General features: G+C 45.5%; 1 protein-coding gene across 1 annotated transcript; it reads left to right on the forward strand.

The window, feature by feature from the left end:
* The first annotated feature begins 885 nt into the window (after window positions 1-885).
* LOC144135194 (uncharacterized) lies at window positions 886-9,703 on the forward strand. The gene is made up of 4 exons (XM_077667934.1): window positions 886-1,029; window positions 2,179-2,270; window positions 3,756-4,084; window positions 7,860-9,703. The coding sequence occupies exons 2-4, from the start codon at window positions 2,189-2,191 to the stop codon at window positions 8,094-8,096; spliced, it is 648 nt and encodes a 215-aa protein (XP_077524060.1). The 5' UTR covers window positions 886-1,029; window positions 2,179-2,188; the 3' UTR covers window positions 8,097-9,703.
* Window positions 9,704-23,309: the final 13,606 nt, after the last annotated feature.

Genomic DNA, 23,309 nt, shown 5'->3' on the forward strand with positions numbered 1-23,309 from the left:
ATCAAAATTACAAGTGTAACTATGGCGAAATATGAAGCCATGAATTTACTCTAGGAATTACACGAAGTAAATGATCTTTTCATTTAATGTTGTGACTCTCTACCCAGAGAAAAGTCTTTCGATGTTCTTGAATTTCTTGTGTCTGCTGTTGAAGCAGCATATTGCTGTCTTCTGGCGTAGTGGCTGGAGAAAGGCTCTTCTGTGTCACATTCGATCTCCCATTGGATCTCACATTTCGAGCACATCGTAATAGTTTTGCAGCTGTACGGATCGAACAAATTTTTTATGGCCATCAGAAAGCCAACAAAAGCGGCCTAATACAAACGTATGCAGAAAATGTGACAGGCGCCCTCTTGTTGGCGTTTTTTATTTTAAAAGCTGACAACCGCAAAACAAGACAGCCAGGTATATGCAAAAATTAAGAAGCGCGTCGTTTTTAGCATTTGTTTTTCAGTTGGCGGTACTCATGAATGTTTTTAGCTGGAAAGTGAATTAAAACAACCCAGTCACAAAATAAATGCGATATTCCAGAAGCGCTGTGTGAAGTCCTGAAAATGAAAGCCATTGTTCGAATATTGACAGTACTGCAGCTACTGCTAGCTTTGCTCGAATTGTTCACATTGCTCATAATTATTTCAAGTGTACGGGTTTCTGACCAAAGAAATAAAGTGTTATGGGAAACCCCCGCTTTTAAAGAGAATAAAGTTGGTGTCTTCCGCTACGGCAAGCAGCGATCGAGAAGTGTCTGGTGAGACTCAGGCGCTACGCTACAGCCGCTGTAGGAAGCAGGAACCCAGAACGTCGGGTAATAAGCGTGGCGCGCCTCCAACCTCCCGGTGTCCACGTCTTCGACGCAGATAGAGTAAGCGCGGTGCATCGCACACGTGGAGCAGAGGCGCCCATCCTTCGCACGTGTCGACGCTTCCGCTCGGGCCACGATAAGTGCTCCCGGTACACTGGCCCGGGAACAAGTCAGACGCTGCCGGCAGATGAACGTACGCCAATCCTCTCGTGGCCTTGCTTACTTATGTGAGACGCAGTTTTTCTTACGTTAGAGTGTGCTGCTTTGTGCTTTCTTTTAGCGTGATGAAGGAACAGCGCTAAGTACGGGACAGGAGACAAACATGGAAGCACAAGGACTGGCGATGTTTGTCTCCTGTCCCGAACTTAGGGCTGTTCCTCTACCATGCAATACCAACTAGCCCGTCAACTCGCTCTTCTTTCTTTTAGCTTTTCTCTGTATGTTGTGGAACTAATGCTATTTTGATGGGTTGCATTTTGTGAGGATTCTTTCAGCGATACGATGGTTTACGCTTTACTATTGGAAGTTGCCGTCTTTGATGCAAGTGCGAATGTTCCTCAAGGGACAGCAGGTGCCAGTTGTGGTACAATGCACAAGCTTGACCAATGGTAAACTAGCAAAATAATGAACCCTGGCAAAAAGCTTGCATGAAATGTGCACTCATATCCATAAAACCTGATATATCTTAAGAACCCAGAAAAAAGTTTTACACTAAACAATGCATTCGCATAGAGCGGAGAAGATTATTCGTTGAGCCGTAGAGGAAATTCAATACATTGCAGGGATAATTTATAGGCCAGGGATACCTGTAGAGTAGCAAGAAAGGTCTTTACTTTTTTTTCTCTAAGTTGCTGTGATCCTGCTTTGCCTACCGATCATAACAATTTTACACTGCATGAAAACCTTTCTAGATGTGTTGAACGGTAACATTGGAGTAGAGTGTCAAAATATCAACACGAGGGCCCCAGGAATTCATCACACTATATAGTAGCTTTCGCGCGCAATAGAAAGCATTCGAAAATCAATCCAAAAAACAAATTCACTTGTCTACCTCTTTTTTTTTTCGTAACGACGATAATAATCAATTCATGTATTTACAGGGAGAAACTTGCGCAGACACGGGCAACAAGCCCAACATTTAACTTATGCCGTGTATAAACCATTCCAAGTTTTGACTGGACAATTTGCTGTTTGCGCCAAGAACGAATTTTAGTTGAGGTAGTGTAGGCGGGAAAAAATTGATGGCTCGTGCCGGCCCCAAGCGACAAATGTTTAGTAATTTTTAAGTTATATTTTTGTTATCCCTGTATATTGAATTTCATCATTTGTGCACTGATATCAGTACTCATTGGTGACAATTCTTTCCTTTCACACAGAAAAATCAAGATGAAACTAACCGGATTCACTGCTTTGATTTTGTCCTACATCACACTGCCCTGTGTTTTGTCACAAGTGGTTACCTCACCACGTGAGTACATTACGAGTTCTTTCCGTCGTTTTGTGCGGGCTAAAACTCAATGCTTTTCAGACACTCGGCCGTAATAATGTATACGGTTATATGACGCAGATTTCCTAGCGCAGTTGCGCTCACGAGCTCGCCAGGCATATATAGTGAGAATGGCAAGCTTTGGTTTGGAATACACGGAATTTATATAATGATTCCAGTGAAGCTTTAATTTTTGCCGAGTGTTGCGTGAGAAATTGCTTTGCTCCTCAGGACGTATTGCGTTTTTTCGTATATACCTCCTCTCTTTCCCTCTCTCTCTCTCTTTCTTTTGTGCTGGGATAAGCAAGTGCGTCTTCACATCAGCACGGATAAAAGGCGGACCTTCTAGTGAGGAAGGGTGTGGCGGTCAGCAGGATGAATCTTCCTGTCGTTTCCAAACTCACGGTTAGAACAGAAAAAAGGGAACGGCAGAAAAAAAAGAAAAGAGTTACGGTGAACTTAAGGATGAAATTTTACATTGACGTGATGCCTAGAGGTATAACGCAGAATACGGCAACGCACATGCATCTAGGTCTTCAGCACAGAAGCGCAGAGAGGCAACACACACACGTGCTAGAAAAGCGCTGCACGCCCGGATGTCCTGACGGTTACATGAAACAATTTCAGTGTTACGTTCGTAGCGCAATGCGCTTGACCGAAATCCACTTAGGAGCACGAGACTTCCCTTGGTGCGGAGGCGAGAGGTCAGCGAACGGCGACCTTCAAGTGCAGACCTCTAGATCATACTGGTATAACAGCCACAACCTGCGCTACGAAGATTAACCAAGGTGTTCCACTAGAGCGCAATTGCGACGGTCTTTAGAGCTGCACATAAAACATCAGGATTCATTTTTATAGCATGACACAATTATGAAGAGCAATACAAAAAATCTGCAGTTAAAAATTAGTCGCGGTGAAAGATTTTTGCAGGAATTTAAAACAGATGTTTTGCATTCACTGGGACGACACCATTGTAGACACTTGTTTTATTTACTTTTCTTCAAGCGCACCAAAAGCAGAAATCCACTGCGCGGTTCTTTGGGTTCAAGATAAATTTTGTACATCGCCTGCCGAATACACATTAAAATTAACTATCGCGAATTCGTTATTGTGCCGAAGAGCACAGAGCAAAGCGCAGAACAGCAATTAGTTTGTTTCATTTGTATAAAATTTAACTACCTGTCGTTTTAGTTGAAATATTCACTTTTGCAATATAGCATGAGACACGCTCTATTTGGGTATCCGATTCTGACTGACCTACACAAGATACTATTACTTGTTGCGTTCAGCGTGCATTAGCTCAGCCACCCTTCCCACAATTTCATTCAGAGGAAATACCTCTTGTGGTCACAAAGCAGCAGTCTTCTTCCTTGTAATTACGATTTTGTGTAAGCTGATCTCGTTTTCTTCCACAGCGTTGCCTCCCACGTCGGATTTTGTTCTTTGACACGTTTCTCTGCATTTTAGAGGCGTGCGATTTCTCCGGCCTGGATCTCGACAGCATGGTGAACGAAGTCGTCAGCCACCTTCCCGTGGATTATGCCGAGCACGAGTCGTGGCCGGAAGCCTACATTGGCGGCCTGGTGTCCTCGAGCATCATTTTCAGTGGACTGAACAAACTGCGGCCATACGGTCCCCCGCTGTCCTACTGCAACAATGGTTCGAGGCTTGTGCAATTCGACCTGGCCACGCCGAAGGACGAGCAGATTAAAGCCTGGGCGCGCTGGAAGACGTGCTCCAGCCAGAACGGAACGTTCGGCACGCTAGCAGGAGCTAGAGTAACGGCCACGTTCGAGGTAGGAGGAAGCGGCCAACTTTAGTTTGTGGACATTTTACACGGTTATCACTAACATGAGAGAAAGCACGTCCTCTGCTGTACGCTAGAATCTTCCTTGCTTTATTTGTCCCACGGTAGGCTGTGCCACCTTACCCTGAAAAATTTCTTGAGATCTTGCCAACCGGGTCTATGTGGCCCCCCGTAGACTTCCATTCAACTGAAATCCGTCCTGTCACCACAGCAGACCTTTCATTTTTTTCTTGACGGCATTCGATGTCGTGCCGGTTCTTTTTTCTTCCTACTGACTTCAAGTGCCGTATCGTTAGTCCGGTAGCGCCTGATCACTGAGTAGAACGGGAGATAAAGCTCTGAACGTCGCATATTTCATCGCTGTTAGGTCTTTTAGTGCAGGAGTGTAAATTAGTCGATTCATTTGTGGAAACATAGTTACTTTGATAATAAAATTAACATAATTTATTAAGGCGATGGTGAAGGAATATTGAAGCTAATCAAAATCCATAGATTGGATTCCTTTAATCAAAGAGGTCGCTTTCAAGAAAACGGAGCATTCAAAAGCAATTACTACCATCACAGTTTTCATTCACAGAAAAAAAATGAATTGCGATGACGTTAGACTTTTTACAGAATATCTCTGAGGCCAGCCCTTACCGTTAGTGACTTTCAGATTGTGAGTGCAGAGTAGCTTTTGCTATTTTTATCACGAGTTTTAGTCGAGTGGCTGGCAGAACTTCCGGAACTATCAGAAATAAACTATCTTGCCACAAAGAGATGAACGCTATTTTTATTAATTTTTATTTATTTGGGACAACTATACATGGTGTTTGCGGGGAGAGGCTAAAGGAGACTAAGATGTCTCCTGACGAGGCCTAACACCCGCATTAGACGTCGGTGCAGATGATCAGTGAGAACAGTGGTACATCAAACACAACGAGACAGGAATTCAACATAAGCAATTACAGAAACACTTGTCAGGCAGAAAATAATACTGAAGAAGTCATCAACAATGAGCGATAGTAAGTCGTGTAGAAAAGAAAAACACATTCGCACAGAACAGTAGGAAATTAAATTCAGCAGGTATGCATAACAAAATTTCTCGCGAGGGTGTTCAAAAGATGGCTCATTTTCTTCTTGAATTGGTGAATGGTGACACTCTCCCGGCCACAAGCAATTAATGTTGGATATGTGTTGCATAAAACTGTTATTTGGTGATCTGTAGTCTGGGTGCCGCAATTAGTGGGAGGGCTTGAACTAATCAAAGAAATTGTGCGCAAGCTATGTGTTAATTCTCTATTCAGATAAGAACGAGAGAAAGATTTAAGGTCATGTTTTATTTTTTGGAAGATTAGGAGTGCTAAGTAGTATTTGTAGCATAGAAAAAATGGTAACACATTACAAGAGGAAAACATGCCATTAGTACTAACAGGATATCTACCCAAAATGCGCAAGGCTCTTTCATGTAGAGAGAACAGCCTATCTTAGTCAGTTTTATTACATGTTCCCCAAACTAAGGGACTTACACAATATGACAATGAGTAAGAGAAAAATATAACTGTTTTTGTTTTTTACATGGAATGGAAGAAGATAACAAAGTCGTTGCTAAGATCAAAAAATTGAATGCTTTGCTACTCAAGATCTATTTGAAATTTACGGGGAATGAAACTTCACAGGCATAGCGAGGCAGCGTCACATTGAACGTACGGTTTTCTTATTTTTAGTAACAGTCACAAATTTAACACGCCACGTCAACACAGCGCCCTACGAGCAAAGAAACATATGCCACGAAAAAATACTGCCTATATATTCTCAGTAAAAAATACTGCGTTCGTTATGACTGTAGTAGCCTTCATTCGCTTCTTGGGGTAGTAGCTGTCACTAGTTCCACTTTTACTGTCTTCTGTTGCTTAGAAGCCAGTGGTCTGTGAGAGAAGTATCTGATTAGTGGTTAATGAATTCCAGAACATATTTTGCACGTGTAAACTACCTAACCGAGAGTTATATAGCGTACAACTATAAGGAAGTTATATGCCATACACTTAAATGGTAGTGATAACACATGTGATACTTATATCACATCAAGTCTTACCTGAATTGTAGGGCTTTAAAGTACGAGCTCTCCAGTATTTTTTTTCGCGCAATACAGTAGTATTTTGAACAAACGCATAAATGCAGCAAAGACGCTGCAGAGGAGCCCAAGAACATCAGTGATCTGTGGCATCAGAGCGAGACACCACTTGAAAATTTAGAAAGGCTTAGGCTTAAGAGATTGCGTAACGTAAGTAACTTATGTCGTGAAAGGTAGTCTGCGTCGATATATGCATTTTGAAAAAAGCGGCCACTCATACAAAACCGAAAAAAGCAAGAAATTTGTTCAATATGTCAACAAGCTGCAGTAAAAATAGTTTTAAAACATAATACAAGCATTAGCGATTGTGGGTACAATTAGAATGTGGAATTAACATATCTAGCCTTCCAGCTCTTCAAAACGATCGGTGGACCAATGTAGTTCTGCATGAAGAGCTCAAGTGGCGAGCCTGCAGGCGATGTGACTCTATTAGTGTGAGGCTGGCTTGAATAGAGAGCGGTTCGGATTTTCCAGTGCGTTCTAGTCACTGCAAAATTTTAAAAATCTTTTTTTTTCATTACAGTTTTCGCTCTTTGAGCATCCTGCTTTGTACTGAGTAGTCGCGGAAAAATAGCTATGAGGCAGTTAATAGTTCACTGCCTCTCCAATGCGGGCGGGGCTCCCAGCCGATTTGCTATTCCTAAGTAAAAGGCCCAAAACACACTACTATTCAGAGGTGCACATGCGCTGACTACACAACTTCCGTTGATTATGTGAGCTGTAACGCGAATATTATCCGGCCAAAAGTTCTTATCCTTTGTACGAAAGCGTTCTTTGCCTAGCATAAAGTTTCTTGCTATTACTGATAGGGAAAGCTGGCGCCCCCTCTTCGGGAGTTTGCACAGAGCTTCCTCAAGACCACTTCAGCCACCGCGGGTGCTCTAAACATCATGGGCCGGTGCGCTACCGGCTGCAGAACCACAAAATTTGGCAAACAAATAATGCAAAAATAAACGTTGGTCGATAATTAAGAATTCCCTACATTCAATATCCTGTTTCTAAATTGCAACAAACTAGCAGAGAAGCATGTAAAAGCAAAGGTTGTCCAATACAAGAGATGGCTTGCTCTCCTAATAGCCAAGTAATATGCGCCACATAAACTAATATTTCGTGCTTAAAATGAGCGCTTTTAAAAAGAAGCATGTTAAACAATGTTGTTACTTAAACACCTTAAGAGGTTTTTTAATGGCATTTGGGATAACAAATTTTTTATTCGCGTCGTGTGCTGCTGCGTTTTCGCTACTATGGCTTTTGCGCACTACGTCCACGCCAAAGTTATCTGCGCGCGGGGCGCGCCATGGACGGCATGGGAGATCTCAGTAACGTCACTCTGCGTTCCCGAAAAAATCCCACTGTACCGCACGAGGTCGCTCACCGGCCCATGATGCTTTCAGCGTCTGTAGTGGCTGAAGTGCAGTGCAGCCAGCTTTCCTTCGAACAGTAAGAAACGCTATGTTGCCTAGTACTGCTAAGGTCTACGGTTATCACTGTTGCTACTTTAATAGCACCGCAAAAAATAAATTAAAAAGTTGGGTGAGAATGCCAGTGCGATTTTATTGTTTTGAAAAAGAAGACATGAAAAGATAATCAATAATCGCAAATTTATACTGTTTACACTACGTTTTCCACCGTCTATTTCTTTCTTACAAAGGTCGTGAATCCACGGTTTGGCCGCCCTGGGGTATCCGGTCCAGTGCTCATCTACAACAGTGGCCCTACCATCGTGTCTGTCAACAAAGCGTCCTTCTACCTGGACGGTGCCGGTGACGTCATGGCCACGGTGGCGGCGGTGCTGGGAAAGTTGTTTCCGCAAATTCTAAACGAATTCTGGGATGACGCGCTGACCTCGAAACTAGGAAACATACTTGATATTGTAACGTTTGCCTAATGCGACTAGTGTATATTAATGTTTCAGTGCGGTTGATTGAAAATCCAGGAGTGGTTGACGCGGCGTTTGTTTGTTTTTACGCGTACATAAAACGAGGCGTTGGCGTTAGAGGGAGGTGCCGGCTAATCCTTTTCACATAAGGGAATGAGTCACTGCAACTGACTGCACAAATACTCAGCGAAACACGACATACCTGAAAAACACAATACACAGTACAAAAAAGAAATGCAGAACACAATGTAGAGGTGAAAAGGTAAAAAATGCTCACATGAAGTGCAAAATAAACATTAGGTGGTGCTAAAGCATAATCACTAAATGCTAAGCAATCAAATAACGGAATAAATGATCAATCCGAAATAGTCAACGATTTCAAAACCAAGGAATAAGCAAGGAACATGGCGCTGCTACTAAAGACGGTTATTTTAAAAATACATAATTAGAGAGGCTAAGCCTGTGCACGCGGTGGGTTTTGCCCACATACTCGCTCCTCATCCATACGTCACGCAGACAATAAAAAAGCAAGTGCCCCTATAAAATTGCTGGCTCCTTTGAATGACAAGAAAAAGCAAAAATAAAGCAGAGCCTTGAAACTGAAGATGAGAAAAAGGAAATAATGCATGCTGCCAGGCAGAGGTCAGAGTATACTTTGACATAGAGTGTCTAGCTTGTTGAATTTTTAAAGTGAAAGATTTACTACGCCAGCCAGCTCGGCTCGTCGCGTGGTCGCACTTCAGCCGTATGCCGTGTTCCGTGGCCGACGAAGGACCTTGAGCCGCTGTTGCCTAGCAACACCGCAGCCGCGCTCCAACAGATGGCGCCGCCGTCGACGCCGCTGCCGTCGCCGCTCGCTCCACCAGATGTGCTGCGCTGAGTTTGAGGGAAAGGAGGTGTCGCCTCGCGGGGGGTATATATATGCGCTTCGATTTAGTGTATATGGTCTGATACCTGATACCTGATTTAATATCTGCTGCCGGTCCTTGGACCCAAGATATTAAACTTATTTTTGGAATATGGCGGTGTGCTAGACGCACTCTGGCACGGGTCGGCCCGGTATTGCACTGCCTCCAGGATCAGCCCGGGGCCTATGGGCCTATTGCGCGCAGCGTTTTTTCTTTCTATCTTTCCTCTCCTATCCTTTAACTTTCCTACTTTCAGCACGCGGCAGCGAGCGTGGCTCGGCTTGAGCCAGTAGGCAGGCCCGTGCACTTTCCTTTCTTTCTTCTGTCAGCAACCGCAGCAGCAGTGTTTTGTAGTCGTTATGGAGAGCGCGAAAGAGACGCAACAACGACAGAACGAAGCGAGGACGAGACAACGCGCTCAAGAGACGCCAGAAGAACGCGCCGAACGACTCGAGAAGCGTCGTAACTAAGATGCAGCTAGAAGTCGTGCCACGTCCCGGAGTGACTCTTCAGCTGCGGAAGAGACCGGTTTGAGTTCTCGAGAGCGTCGGAATGGAACGCTGCGAAGACGACGTGCCGAGGAAACGAAGCTTTCGCATTTCTACTAGTGTTAACCAGAGCTAGACCACAGCCAATTTTTTTGAGCTTAATAACCAAGGGAAATTCTAACTATGATGTTTTCCGTGTAACCCGACGTGAAAAGTGACCCCCCCCCCCAAATCTGTGCACCTTCTCCTGCTTCAAGGTTCACATGGATGATGTGGCTTCAGGTGGAGCACTATTAAAGCTGTTTCGAAGCAGTCAATGTATTTTTATTATTCGTAATTTTTCGGCAACTGCATACAGGGTGTTTCACCTAAGACTTTAATTAATTTTGAGAAATAGGCTTTTCGAGTTAGATTCGCTCTTTTTCCGGCATAGCATTGTCAGCGGTGTAGTATATCGGAATGCAGCCAAGACCGACTAACTAGAAGGATGATTAACTAATATTGAATGGTTAATTTTTTATCTATTACCGTTAGGCTCCTTATCTATTGAGGGGCTCTAGCCCACTGCAAGTAAATTTGGCTACTTCGACGAGTCGCGCGCAGTGGAGAGGTTGCTTTGCCTGCAAGCTTCTCGAAAGTGCATGTATTTTGGAGCGATGTAGCCAAAACTTGATGAGCCACAGCGCCGTGGGTAGCAACGTTTTCCAAATTCAAAAAACTGATATGGATAGGGGCTACACGCCTCTAAATAATTAAGAATTAAACCTAACTGTAATAGTAAAAAGTTAACTATTCAATATTAGTTAACCAGCCTGCTAGTTAGCACGTCTAAGCTTTATTCTGATGCAGCACACCACTGAGAATGCTATGCCGAAAAAAGCGCCATTCTAACTCGAAAATACTATTTTTAAAAATGGTGTAAAGTCTTGAATGAAACACCCTGTATATCGCACGAACTAACCGGGACAACATTCTACGTGGAGAGTAGTTGACGCGTGAATCTTCGGGTACGGTACATTTCGCCAAGGACAACAACAGCCCCTCGCGTTTAACTCAAAAAGTTCTCTTGTGCAGCCTGCGTTGTAATAGAGCAGTATGGTGCAGCGAGGAATAAGTACCCGCGACAATCCCAGAGCAAAACTTGAGCAATGGGAGTCCGTGCTGCCCGGCTTAAGCCTAAAGGACCAAATACAGCTGGTTCACCGTGCGCTGCAAACAGCTAAGGTTGTAGGTGTGCTTGTAGGTGCCCTTGAGTAAGGGCACCTCGCAGTTCGGTGGGCGCAAAGCTCTTTTTTGATAAAACGTTTTTCGTCATCATCATCCGCCACAGCTTAACAGTACGCTATTTATTTACAAAATTACGTTTCTGCTTTCTTCTCAGGTGCATTATCAGGCCTTATTTAAAATAACGTGCTCAACTCAGTCACCAATCGAAGCAATTAATGATTTCACTCAAAGGCTTCTAAAAGGTGCCCAGTTTTCCTCCAATGTTACCAGACATCGATACACACTAAACAGGAATTAGTCGTGTATCTGTTTCAGCCGAATTTGGCAGGGCATGCTACATTAATCATCTGTATAAGCCAAGTACTTGAATCCGAAAAATAGAATGACATAAAATTGCATAAAAGAAAAGTGAAGCAGAAGAGGCAGAGACAGGTTGGGGAAGATTAGGAAGTTTGCGGGGATTAGATGGCCGCAGCTGGCACAGGAGAGGGTTTATTGGAGGGATATGAGATAGGCAAACTTTGTCGTGCGCTGTACAGACTGTTTCACACTTGTAGGGAAACTGGGAGCGCGTGGCCGCCGCTATTTGAGTGCCGCTGCGTGCGAGAGGTAGCTTGGATTGGTGCCTCGAGGCGCATGCGCGGAAAGAGCAGCCGGCTGTGCTTGTTCTGCGCATGCGTCTTTGCCGCCGATTCTGCCCCGCTGGCGGCGGCAGAATCGGCGGGGCAGCGCTTCGCGAAGCGCGGCGGCCACACGCTCCCGGTTTCCCTCTAAGTGTGAGACGGCCTGTAAGTAGTTATGCTGCTAAGGATGATGATGACTGGAGCGAAATGAACATTAGATTGATTTGTTTAAAACTCGAAAAAGGCGCTACAGGAGAGGGAGGAGAGTGCGTACAAGAAATTAAATAAATGTCCACTAAGGATTAAGTATATGAGTTGCAGATTAAGAAAATAGGTTTCAGCTTATACGGCAAAAGAAAAGATATAAACAGGTAAGTCAAACAGTACAGTACTGATAAGAAACTAAGATCACCAAGAATCATGGGAACCGAGAGTGTCAGGGGAATGTGTGATATATTTCTTTGACCGTTGACATTGGGTTGGCCTGCACGAGCACAGACGTTTTGTGTAATAAGAAAACAGGTATGGTGGCTGCCATCGTGGCGTTCCTACTCTGTCTCAGTAAAAAGTTCAGCTCTATAGCCGATCCAACTTGCCACAAATAATCATAAAAAATACTCATCGCGCCTTTGTTGCAACCTTGGTTTGCACATGGGCATCAGAGCCGGTTCGCGGTTCTCTTAAAGTTACAAGAGGCTTTCTTTTACTGTCGTGCAACCTCGAGGCAGCGCTGTAGGAAAGTATCATCACCTATTCGTGTCATGGGCGTACCCAGCTTCGCTCCCCAGGTTCTGCGTAGTTGCCGTTGCCGTCCATGCACAGGCATGGCACACTCTACTCATACTTTCGTCGTTATTTGGCTGGGGAGACGGTTGCAACAAGACACCACAAAAGGCATCGAAATGACTCACAGAAAAAACAGGAAGCTCGTTATTAATGTCGACTACTACTACTACTACTACTAATAATAATAATAATAATATTTATATTTGCACGCATAAAGGGAAAAAGAAAAGAAAGAAAAGTACGTGAAGCAGCGTGCATGGCTGAACTGAGAGGTGAAAACCCAGATACAGCGCGCAGGTCAGCCAGTTGCTTACTGGAACGTACACGCACAAACACACAAATGCACAAATACAAGCGCGCGCACGCCACACGCACCCACACATGCGCGCGCGCGCATTTTCGGCGGTAAAATAGCAAGATGTTCATTACACTTAATGTAGGCACCACAGCAGGCAACCTAAATATTATCGCATTTGGTTCTTTAGGAGTGTGGTTAAGAAGGGATCCAATTTATTTGTTGCACATGTCAGACCATTGGTCACCCTCCCCTTGAATTTCCCACATGTCGAGCGCGGCCAACCTTAATTGTGCCAGTTGAGCTCGACCTAATCATTTACGGTGTCTACCGGGCGCGGATGGTAAAGACAGCATGTGTTAGTAATCGCGCTTTAGTGTACAGTTCATGTAACCATATATAAATATACCTACGAGAAAGTTAAGTTTCTACTCTTCGTCATTACTGCTTGGCGTGCATTCTTGCGCAGCGAATATAGACAACAAACGAGTCGCAGGCAAGTGATGCACAGGAAATGAGAGCTGAAGAAATCACGACAATGAATACCCCTACACACAGCCGCAATTTCTCTGCGAATCCCGAAGGTGAGTGCAAAAGCAGCACGCCATCCTCTATAGCGTTATTGCCCTAGCGACGAAAGGTAAAACTTGGTGCTGGGCTAGTTGTTTAAACATTTTTTTAAAAGAAGAAGACAAACACAAGGCGAGAGAACGAGGACACAACACATATGAGCTTGTCGTTCTCTCGTCTTGTGTTCGTCTTTTTTAGCGCTAACCTGTTTCAAAGAAACGAAAGGTAAGCACTACAATAAGCACTACAATGCAGTAATATTATTGCAGGCCCGGATTTCAGTGGGTGTTCAAAGAAATGACAATATCATAGGTACCTTCAGGTACTCTCGGGCTGGCGAGATGTCGCTCCACACCCCGCGACCAGAGACGTTCCAGGACACCCGCGGGACTGCCCACTACGCGCGTAATAAAACTGGGCGGCGGGGAAAAATGCCAATCCCCGGGGGCGCATGGCACAGCCTTAAACGTGGACCTGATGTTTGAGCCCGAGCCAAGGATAGTTGTCGGAGCGCGAAAGCTACCGAATGAAGACTAATTAACAGTACTAACATTGTGACCTCTATGTGGCTAGAAGAGCAGCCGAAACTGGTCTGGATTTGAGACGGTGCGTTAATTTCGCAGCGACCAACATACAAGCGGACACTTCCATCACATAGGATATCGTTCCGCTAAGCTGACTCACCGCTCGGTTACCTGTGACAACTTTCTATAATTTCACGCTCATGCCTCGCCTTTTATTGCTGGTATTTGCTAGGTTTTTCGCACATAGCATTATGTTCACTCAATATTGCCCTGATAAATTAGTTCATAAAATTTCGCACAACATATCAAAATGTACTTTTGATGAATTCAACTTCACTGTTTTCCTTTGGCGTGCCGCAACTTCTGGCGCTGTGCACTTCCTTGCCCAATTCTCTTACTGACGTACTTTGCGTTGCTGCCACTTGATTTGAACGAAATTTTGCTTTCTGGAAGCCACGTCAAAGCGCAGCACCTGTTCAGATGTGGACGATATAACGGATCTGCATTCCCAAACCTTCGGTTTCATTGCAGCACTGAGTCCAATTTTAGCCGCTCCTGAAATCCTCGCACACCGATCAATAAACTGGCATAATCTTTAATAATAATGAAAACTCAAATACCCGACGCAGCTTGAAAATTATTTCGCGGAGGTAAACAAGAGTACGCCAAATTTAATCCAATCGACGGGGCGAAGACGTGGCAAAAATAGCTTTGGTTTCATTAACGCGGCCTTCCTTAAGGTGCTCACTCCGAGTTGTTTTCGCCAAGGCGAACGCCGATCATATCATGAGCGAGGTCATGGTCTTCAGAGTGCACCCCCCGAAATATAGCTCGATGACATCGACTTCGGCGAGGTTGTCCACGCGAAAGCTTAAGTATGACTACGTCGATCCTGTTTAAGATAAAAAAATTCCTTTTAAACTTCTGTTATATTCAGCCTTTCTGAAGTTCACTTCGGAAATCACTGCAATATTTACACGCGGAGTCTTTTCGCATCTTTGGTAGCCGGTGCGTTGGAACGTCCATCGGAGTGTTTTCTTTTCGGTAATTTTTAATGCGTCTTTTTTCTCCCGAATGATGGTTGCGTGCATTCGTACTACCGTGTTTCGCTGATTAAGATCATCGATTGTTTCATCACACTGCTGGCACTGAATGACTTCATCGCAATCGCGTAATGGACTTTGGCTCTTGCAAAGTACTGTTTTTTCATGAAAGCCATTTCCTTAAAACGCCCGTATGCACTTTCTCTACGGCTGACCGGAGCTCTTCGACTTGTTTGCCGTCTTTCCCGAGGATTTCTTCAATAATGAACCATCTTCCATTGAAGCTCCTCCAATCGAAGTCCCACTGAGTGCCCTGCACTGGCGCGCAGGAACAGCTGTAGGTGGCGTGCGTTCTTCTACCGAGATAACGTTTTTTCTTTAGGGTGGGGGGGGGGGGGGAGACGTGGAGGCAGCGCAAGAAATGAAAGGCAGCAATGGAAAAGCCGCAATGTAAAGTGCAATGTAAAAAGCCGTGTATTGTGAACTGTGTCCAGAAGCTCCGCTTGTGGCGCTGGTGGACAACATAGCGCCTTCAGTTTTTAAGCGTGCAGTTAACAAGCACCATGATATTCGTCAATCAATAAAGCTTCTAGACACCAGGAAAGTCGGCATCATTAGCTTTTTTCAGGCAACGGGTTTCGTATTTAGACACTCTCTTGACGGCCGTTGTGGTGTGAGTAGGCAAGGAACGGCGGGGTGCCCCTTTTCAGAGGAAAACGTTAGCTGAACGTTTGCCAAAGGAATAGCAGCTTTGAATTTCCATTTTTTCTTCAATGCTGTCTTTCGGATACATTGAAAATTTTATAGTTAGTGCACGTACTGTACTATTAGCGCCTTATATCCGCCCATGGCAATTCGTGAGATGATTTTTTAGAGTGGACCATATTTTCTTTCGTATTGCTTCCACTATCATTGAGAGTGCAGTAGCCAAACCTGCAAATAGGGCCTGCTTTAAAAGATGCCGTGGTAACGGAGTGCCACTATAAACGTCAGAGTATCAGCGCCTGCCTAATGTCGCTCGAAATTCATTGCTATATAAGAAAAATATTTCTACGTAAGACTTTCAAAAGGCTCTGTGTTATTTACATTTCTTAGTTCTCACTATTCGTTCCCAGCATTACAGGTTTCAAATTAAACAATAATCGAAAAAAGAAAAATATTGCACTGACTTCGCTTTTTCAGGGTAGCATGATGCGCCAAAAACATTTATTTTACCTGAGCGCCTTCACCTGTCTATCGAGTGCCATCGCACTATTGGACAAAGCGATGCTCTCAGCACTTGCTGCCTCGAATGGCTCCTCTGCCGTACGCATCGTCGTCTGGCCGACGTCTATGGCGTCTGACATCTGTTCTTTTATGCAGCTTTCGGACGTTCCAGTAAGGCTCATCAAAGGTACTTCAGGGGCAATTCAGAGGGAATTTGGGAACTCGATGTCTCCGACATTGCAACCAACAATAGAGTTTCTGGCAGCGGAAAAGCTTGTGTTTGGACTTCGGTACTGGGATCACTCTACTGACATTCAACAGAGGCTTTTGGGTTCAGCGGCCAACCATGGAATGCAGTTATTCATTCCTTCCAAGTCACCAGAAAAGGCGCTCCAAAAATTTCGCCCATACTTCTGTCAGGTAGTAATCGTCACTTTGGAGGGCTTTAACGCTCCCGTAGACCACTTTCGTCGTTGTCACATTAGGAAGACAGTCTCAGCTTCTGAATTGTTTGCGAAAGAGAGATTCAACAGATCCGATCAAAGGGCAAATAAGAAAATGGTTTTTGTCATCCCCGCTGCTATTTATTACAAAGCATACAAGAAACTAGAACTCCGTGTACCAACTAGGGAGGCCTCTGGCATCCGCCCTGAAGTGTTTGCTCTTCTAGAGGCGTACAGAACAAGGAACATATCAGTGGCTGTTCGCCCCGGAAGAGTTCCGTGGATGGTTATTGTAAACAAGAGTGCTGACGTTATGCCATTTCCTTACCCAACTCTCTTTAACCACACCTCTACGTTCTTTGTCGCGGCACAGTACTTACCAGCACAGCTCTGCATCTTCAGTTTACGCGAAACTGCTGTTCGCGTGACATTCATCGACTCTTGGACATCCTTCCTGTGGCTTGTGTTGGTTCTCATATTTCTCATAATATCCATCTTACTCATACTGTGGCGACAGAGCAAAGCTGCATCTGCCAGTCGTCGCTTTATAAAGTCCCGTGTTGTGCTCTTCCTCATAAGCACACTACTAGGACGTAGTCCCGCTTACTCCGCGCGGTACGAGTCTATGTACCACGCGTTTGTGCTCGCTTCCTGGGCGATGGGAATGTTCTTTCTCGGAAACTACGTGCAGACCACTCTCATCGCAATCCAAAGCGCCCCTGTCTTTACTAGCGGCGTTCGCAACTTGGCCACTCTCAGGGCTCATGTTGCCGAGGGGAAAGTAAAGCTATGCTTGACTGCCTTCTGGAAGGGCCCAATCGCGGCTCCCTGCCAGCATGAAAAATGCGTAGCCGGAAACGAGTTAATTATTAAAGCTCTCTCCAACTGCGGTGAAAAGTGTGGCGTGTACAAATTGCCGTCGGAGTGCTACGAGATTTCGCGGAACGGGACCTACGTGACACTCTCCATTTGCCCCGAGGACGAGATAGCAGCAGCAGCGATGTGGAACCTGGTGCCCGGGGACCGGAGTGGCCTGGTGGCACGAATGTCGGCCATCCTCAAAACTAATCCAGAGAGGTATGTACGATACAGCCTGGGGCTTAGATGGGCTGTGCATATTCATTCGTTGTGCGCAAGACAGTAATTAAATCTTTCTTGACGTAGATCGAGTGTTGATGTTGTAGAACATATGGCTTGGAGGAGAAATATTTTCTTAACTTAGTCTAATAAGGATGATGTAGTTTTTCCACATGATTTTGCCTACTCCAGAGTCATGGCGCCACTGAACAAGTCGAGGACAAGGAAGCTAATAACAGCAAAGAAAAACAACATAATCAAAACTAGGACTTTGTTTACACCTTTTCATAACTCGAGCTACCGGCATGCACTCCAAACATGAACTGAAAACCTTTACGTTCAGAGCACGCCAGGCCATGCATTGTAAAACCTGCTGAGGCTGTTATCGTTAATTAGGATAGTTAATTATTGAGGCGAACTTTAGGGGAAGTCTTTAAGGGAACCTGAAGGTTCGGGCTGATCTACATGCAGGCACCACCACGCATGGATTCTCTCCGCCATTGCTGAAGCTGGTCTTGTGACGCCGCACCGGAAGAGTCAGTATCGTCCAAAGGAAGCCAGTGTTCAAGAGGAAGGATCAGACAACATTAGGCTGTTCTTCGTCGTCTATTTAGGAGGCTCTGCCGTTGCACTCGGGGCTCTGGTGGGGGAGCTGCTCTGGCACTCTCGATGTAAATGGCGCATATTCCTGCCCGAGCTCTAGCTTCGGTTCTTACTTTCTCAACACTCTGCACAGGTCTGCAACACCGTTCCTGCTGCATGGGAACATAGCAATTTAATGAGAGTAGACGATGGCACGGTCTGTGGCACGGAGCGACTCGCTCGCCCTGCAGTCTCCTTTTGTGGGGGCATGTAATAATTCGGCTTGCCACTGCGCATAATATTTTGATGTATGGGCTGGCGTGCACCATTTTCCATAGACTGGAGCGGCGGTGGCTTGTCTCTGCCGTGGTTATCTGTTAACTTTTCATGGTCTACGGCGCTCGGTACTTTGGCAGACCTGCTATACCCAACCCAACCTCGCCACTGCACCCAGGCCTTTACCCAGGCTAGGCCAGAAGAAAGGAAGGCCCGTCAAAGACGACGAGACGGCTTTGCGATCATGACACCTGACCCCATTGAGAGAAGCCCCAGCATACGTCAAAAGAGAGCGCCCTAAATCCTTTGCCTCTTGGCGCGTATGTGGGATTTGGCTGTCGGCTCCTGTCAACGGGAGGGTGTGAAGCTCGTATGTCTGCGCATACCTAGTCATCTCTACAACCACAGCAGAGGCAAACGCCTTCACTGTTTTCCGGCTTTGTCGCACCCTGATGTCACACCCATCGTCCATTTTCCATTTCATGGGCAGTCCAATGAGATGGCCTCGGGGCCGCCTAGGTTGTTGATGTGTGAAAAAAATGGCAACGACCAGGAACTTGGTGTGGGGCAAAGTGTTGCCCCCGTTCAACCTCAAATGTAGTACCCCTTTGTGACTTCTTGATAGTTTACTGCCTCCCAGTAAATATGAGAACTTTCTTTTTCTCGCTGTGCTTTTTCTGTTAGAAAATAAAAAAGAAAATATGCGCAGTGCGCGCCAAACATGAGCACAGCGCACAAGCGGCGCGATTTATGCAGTATGAAGGAAAATTAAATAGAAAATGGTGGGTACCAGGTAAGGTGACAGGGCACATTCTCTCAAAAGTTATGCGGCTGTACCTACAAGTAAGCGATCCACCACGGCGGCTCAGTAGTTAGCTCGCTCGGCTACGGAACCGGAGTTTCCGGGTTCGAACCCGACCGCGGCGGCCGCGTTTCGATGGAGGCGAAAGGTAAATGGCATTTGTGTTCTGGGCAATGACAGTGCACGGTGAAGATCCCCAGGTGGTCGAATTTATTTTGGAGCCCTCCCCTACGGCATCTCCTTTCCTGTTTCTTCTTTCGCTCCCACCTTCTCTTTGCTGCGCAGTTGAGGTGTCCACCGAGAGGTGAGACAATTACTACGCCACTTCTCTTCAAAATCCACTAAGGAAGCGTTCTCTTTAAGGGCACAGGGTAAGCCCTATACTTCCCATGCATTTTAGGCCATGTTGAGGTACATGTTTCTCACTAACTAATAACAGTAGCCTAATAATACATATATCATTGTTTGCCAAGTTTTGTGCTCTTTTTACTGAACTAGAATATTTGAAATGTGTTGAAAATTCGATTTTTAATAAAATTTTTTCCGGTAGTACACAAATCTGGCCTTTCTTTGCGCATTTCAAAATTTATAACAAAATAACTGCTGAGTGAAATTGCTTAATTCTAGTTCAGAAGTTGGCAACACCTATGTAAATGATTGCAAAAAAAAATCAGCCGTCTGTCTTGAAAGGCATTGGAAATAATGGTACCTTTGTAAGAAAAAACACTGTTTTGAGATAATAGAGCGTAAAGAGAAAAAAGATGTGAAAAACCATTTTTTATTCGCAGAAACGCCTCCATAGTAATTTTTTTAATAGCCCCCTGCTTCGTAGTCACTGTCGCCGTCATTTTTTCACTTTTCGGCTTGTCGTTTTGACTGTCGGTCCTCTTTTGTAAGCGGTCGTGTTGCTCGGTCCGCAAAGAACATGCGCTTATGGTCAGCTTCCCTCAGCCACTTGATGGTGTTGCTCCCTGGGTTCAATCCACACGCCTTCAAAACGTTGGCCCGTGCGATGCTACCATCATTAAATGAAAGAACAGCATCCAGTGTTGCCATCCGTAGGGTCCGAAGCCTAACAAACACATTCTTTGGCGCGCGTTCCCAAACAACATGGTTGAACGACTCATTTGCATTTTGAGTTCGCCCATGCAGGCACTTCTCTAGGAGCTCAGCCTTCGATAGCTCCCTATAAATGGGTTTGATAGCCTCCAAGACAGATGCAGGCAAACTCTCCTTGTGGAAAAATGGCTTGCCCTCTGACTGACTTCTGTTGAAGGCACACCACGTATCAGGTCCCTTTGGGCAAAGTCCATGACATGGGTCATCGTCTGTGGCCGATAAGTGGAAGAAGGTTGCCCAAACGGCCTTTCGCATTTCATCCAGGTTTCCTACATTTCTTCTGATGGCCAAACCATAGTACGTCTGGAGCTTGTCTATTACTGCATCAGTCAGTCGGCCTCAGCCCGAGAGGCTCTTTCCATCAGAGAGTTTTCCTGCTTTGTTTCCTTTTTTTAGCCTTCGTAACCTTGTGCCCATCCTTTTTTGCACGTGCCCTATGCACTCAACCTTGGATATTTCAACGGAATCACCATATGGCATTTGTGCCTTCACAGCCATAAAAGCCTTGCTGTCACCATCCCCAAGGTATTTGACGTATCGAACGCCGTGAAGCTCCTCACTCCTGCCGAAAATTTTCAGTGCTCCTGCGACTTCCATTCCACCGCTGGTGCCTTGGTAGTTGCTTTGGCACACCTCTCTATGAAGGGGGTCACTGTTTGTACTCTTGATGCTGCACTTTGGACAACGTTTAGAGAAAACCTCCACATCCAGCACTTTCCCAGAGTCTACACTGGTCGCAGAGACTATGCCGTTATTGGAAGTATGGCTTCGCTTCTGCCAGCTTCCATCAAGAGCAACTGCGATGTCTTTATCCCCCTCATTCAGCTGCACAGCTTCGTCAGCTGCCCTTTTCATCGACTCCTGAGCAGCAGCTTCGATGTGACCTAGAAGCTCTTGATTGTATTTCGCAAACTTTGTCGGCGGCTTAGGAAGGTTTAGCATAGCACAGAGTATATTTCCTGCAGCCATTCCCTTACCAATGGACCTCAAGGCATACACTAACCTGAGGTTGGCTTCATAGAGGCCAGAAGTAGTTTTCTTCGACGTCTCAAATCGTTGTGCGGCACTACACACTTCACAGTTCAAACTGTAAACACTTGCAACACCTACCCGTTTTGTCACAATTTCGATGAGCTCAACACTTCCACCGCACTCTCTGCACACACAAATCTGTGTAATTGCGGCACAAATGCCGTCCATGTCCATTAAGGCATATTGGCTGCTGCTCTGTAGCACATCCTCTTCCTGGAAGCACAGAGAAAATCTTGAAAGCTTCGATGTCGAGGAGCTGGCGCGTTCGGCGTTCGGGATCTCATTCGGTCGTGGACATCCTTTTGCTTTTTCACGATGAGCGTAGCGGTTGCCGTGAAATTCACGCCTGACGAAGGCCTTCTTTGCCCTGGGCATCTCAACTTATCAGCAGCAATCAACACCGGGACAATGTACAATACGGATCGAAAGGGATAGCACTCGGACGCAGCTGCATGAAGGTTGCAGAAACGTGAAAAAAACGTGCAAAGCGTCTCAGGATTGTCTTGGCTAAAAAAGAGGAGCTGTACAATAGTTGTCAGACAATTTTTTATATGTAGCTGATTTTAGAAAAGTTTTGAAATCAGGTGGTGGACTTTTTGGTTGAAAAAATTGACGTTAATCCTGAAAGGGGGCGTGGCCGCTCACTACTTGGTTTCGGAAAAAGCGTTTTTCAGCCGTAAATATGGCTTTCTGAGGAAAGTGCGGTCATGGAACATGTGTAGAAAGAATTGAACTTCTAAAATTCCAAAAGAAAAAAAAAACGATTGTGTGACGTCTCCATGAAAGTCTTACGTACGATGCTGTGAGTGCCTTCGGTTTTTTTTATTGCTTTCATAGTTCCCTGCGCTCATTAGGTTAATGATTATTGTTACTGAGTTCTATAAAATTTTAATGACAGCGAGGCATTTTGTATAAAAGCGAGCGTATAAGAACGTATAAGAGCGAACAACCGAAGAAAAGGCGCTTCACGCCACACGCCGCGAAATTTGACCAGGACGCCGGAAAGCCCGCCAACTAGCCCGCGGCGTGCTCCTCAGGCGACAACAGGCGACGGATACGCGCCACTACCAGCTTGACAACCAAGTCTTGTTGGGGACCACTGTACGACCCGCAGGCGTGTTGGAGGAAGTCTTATGACGCTACTTTCGACCCTACAAAGTGTTGCGCCGCTGTACGTATGTTACTTCTGATGTCCTACCCGACGGTATAGTGTGCAGAGTGAAGTCCGCGACCCTAGCCTGAAGTACTGCACGTACTCCGTTCGAAGCCATATTTATAACTCAGTAAGTTGTTGTTGGCTTCATAAAAAACAGCGTATATGTTGTATCCCGTACCGTTGGGGAACTGCCCGGTCCGACTGCCCGGAGCAGCCGGAGCACCACCACGTCAAGCACCCGCCACGTACATACCTCGACCAACTTCCCTTTATTCCAGTTCAATGATGAATATATATATACAGATGTGCGAGTCAGCTGACCAGATAGGGCGCATGCCTAGCGCCACCTAGTTTATACAAACATAACTACAGAATACAATACCACATTATTCCCCCTCAAAAGAGTTAGCAACTAACACTGGAAAAACACAATAAACACTCAATGTCTTTCATAGTCTTTAAACCACACTGGTGGTCTTCTTTGTCTCGTCGAATGCTTCAGTCCTGGAAAGTCCCTTTCAACTGGCGTCTGAACAGATGGCTGCTGGGGTGGGTCGTGGTTCTCCTGCTGTGGTTCGCCAAGTGGTTTTGCTGATTCAGGCGAACAACTTTTCGGAACTGTAGGTGGTGGAACTGGTTGGGGGCAAGGTACCAGCCGACTCCGATTCCATGTGCGGCCATCATTGAGCTTGTAGGTATCTTGACCACATTGGTCCACAATGGTGAATGGACTCGAGTAGCTCAGAGCGCCCTTAGGCACGTGACCAGGCAACTTGACTCTCACCGGTTGACCTGTTGTTAATGGAGAGTACTTTGCAGCTCGTCGACGGTCAGTGTAAGTCTTACTTGCTTGTTGCCTTTGTGCTACTCTGCTGTGGATGGACTTCATCGCTGCCTGCGGATCTTGAAAAAACTCTTTACCTGGCGCTCCTACAAGATCAAGTTTTGTTCTGGGATGACGGCCGTGAAGAAGGACGGAAGGCTTCACTCCTGTGGTCGCATGCGGTGTGAAACGGTAGACTCCCAGGTATTCGGTGATAGCTTCCTTCAAAGGCCGATGTTCTT

The sequence above is a fragment of the Amblyomma americanum genome, chromosome 5, assembly GCF_052857255.1.
Source record: "Amblyomma americanum isolate KBUSLIRL-KWMA chromosome 5, ASM5285725v1, whole genome shotgun sequence".
NCBI classification, from domain to species: domain Eukaryota; kingdom Metazoa; phylum Arthropoda; class Arachnida; order Ixodida; family Ixodidae; genus Amblyomma; species Amblyomma americanum.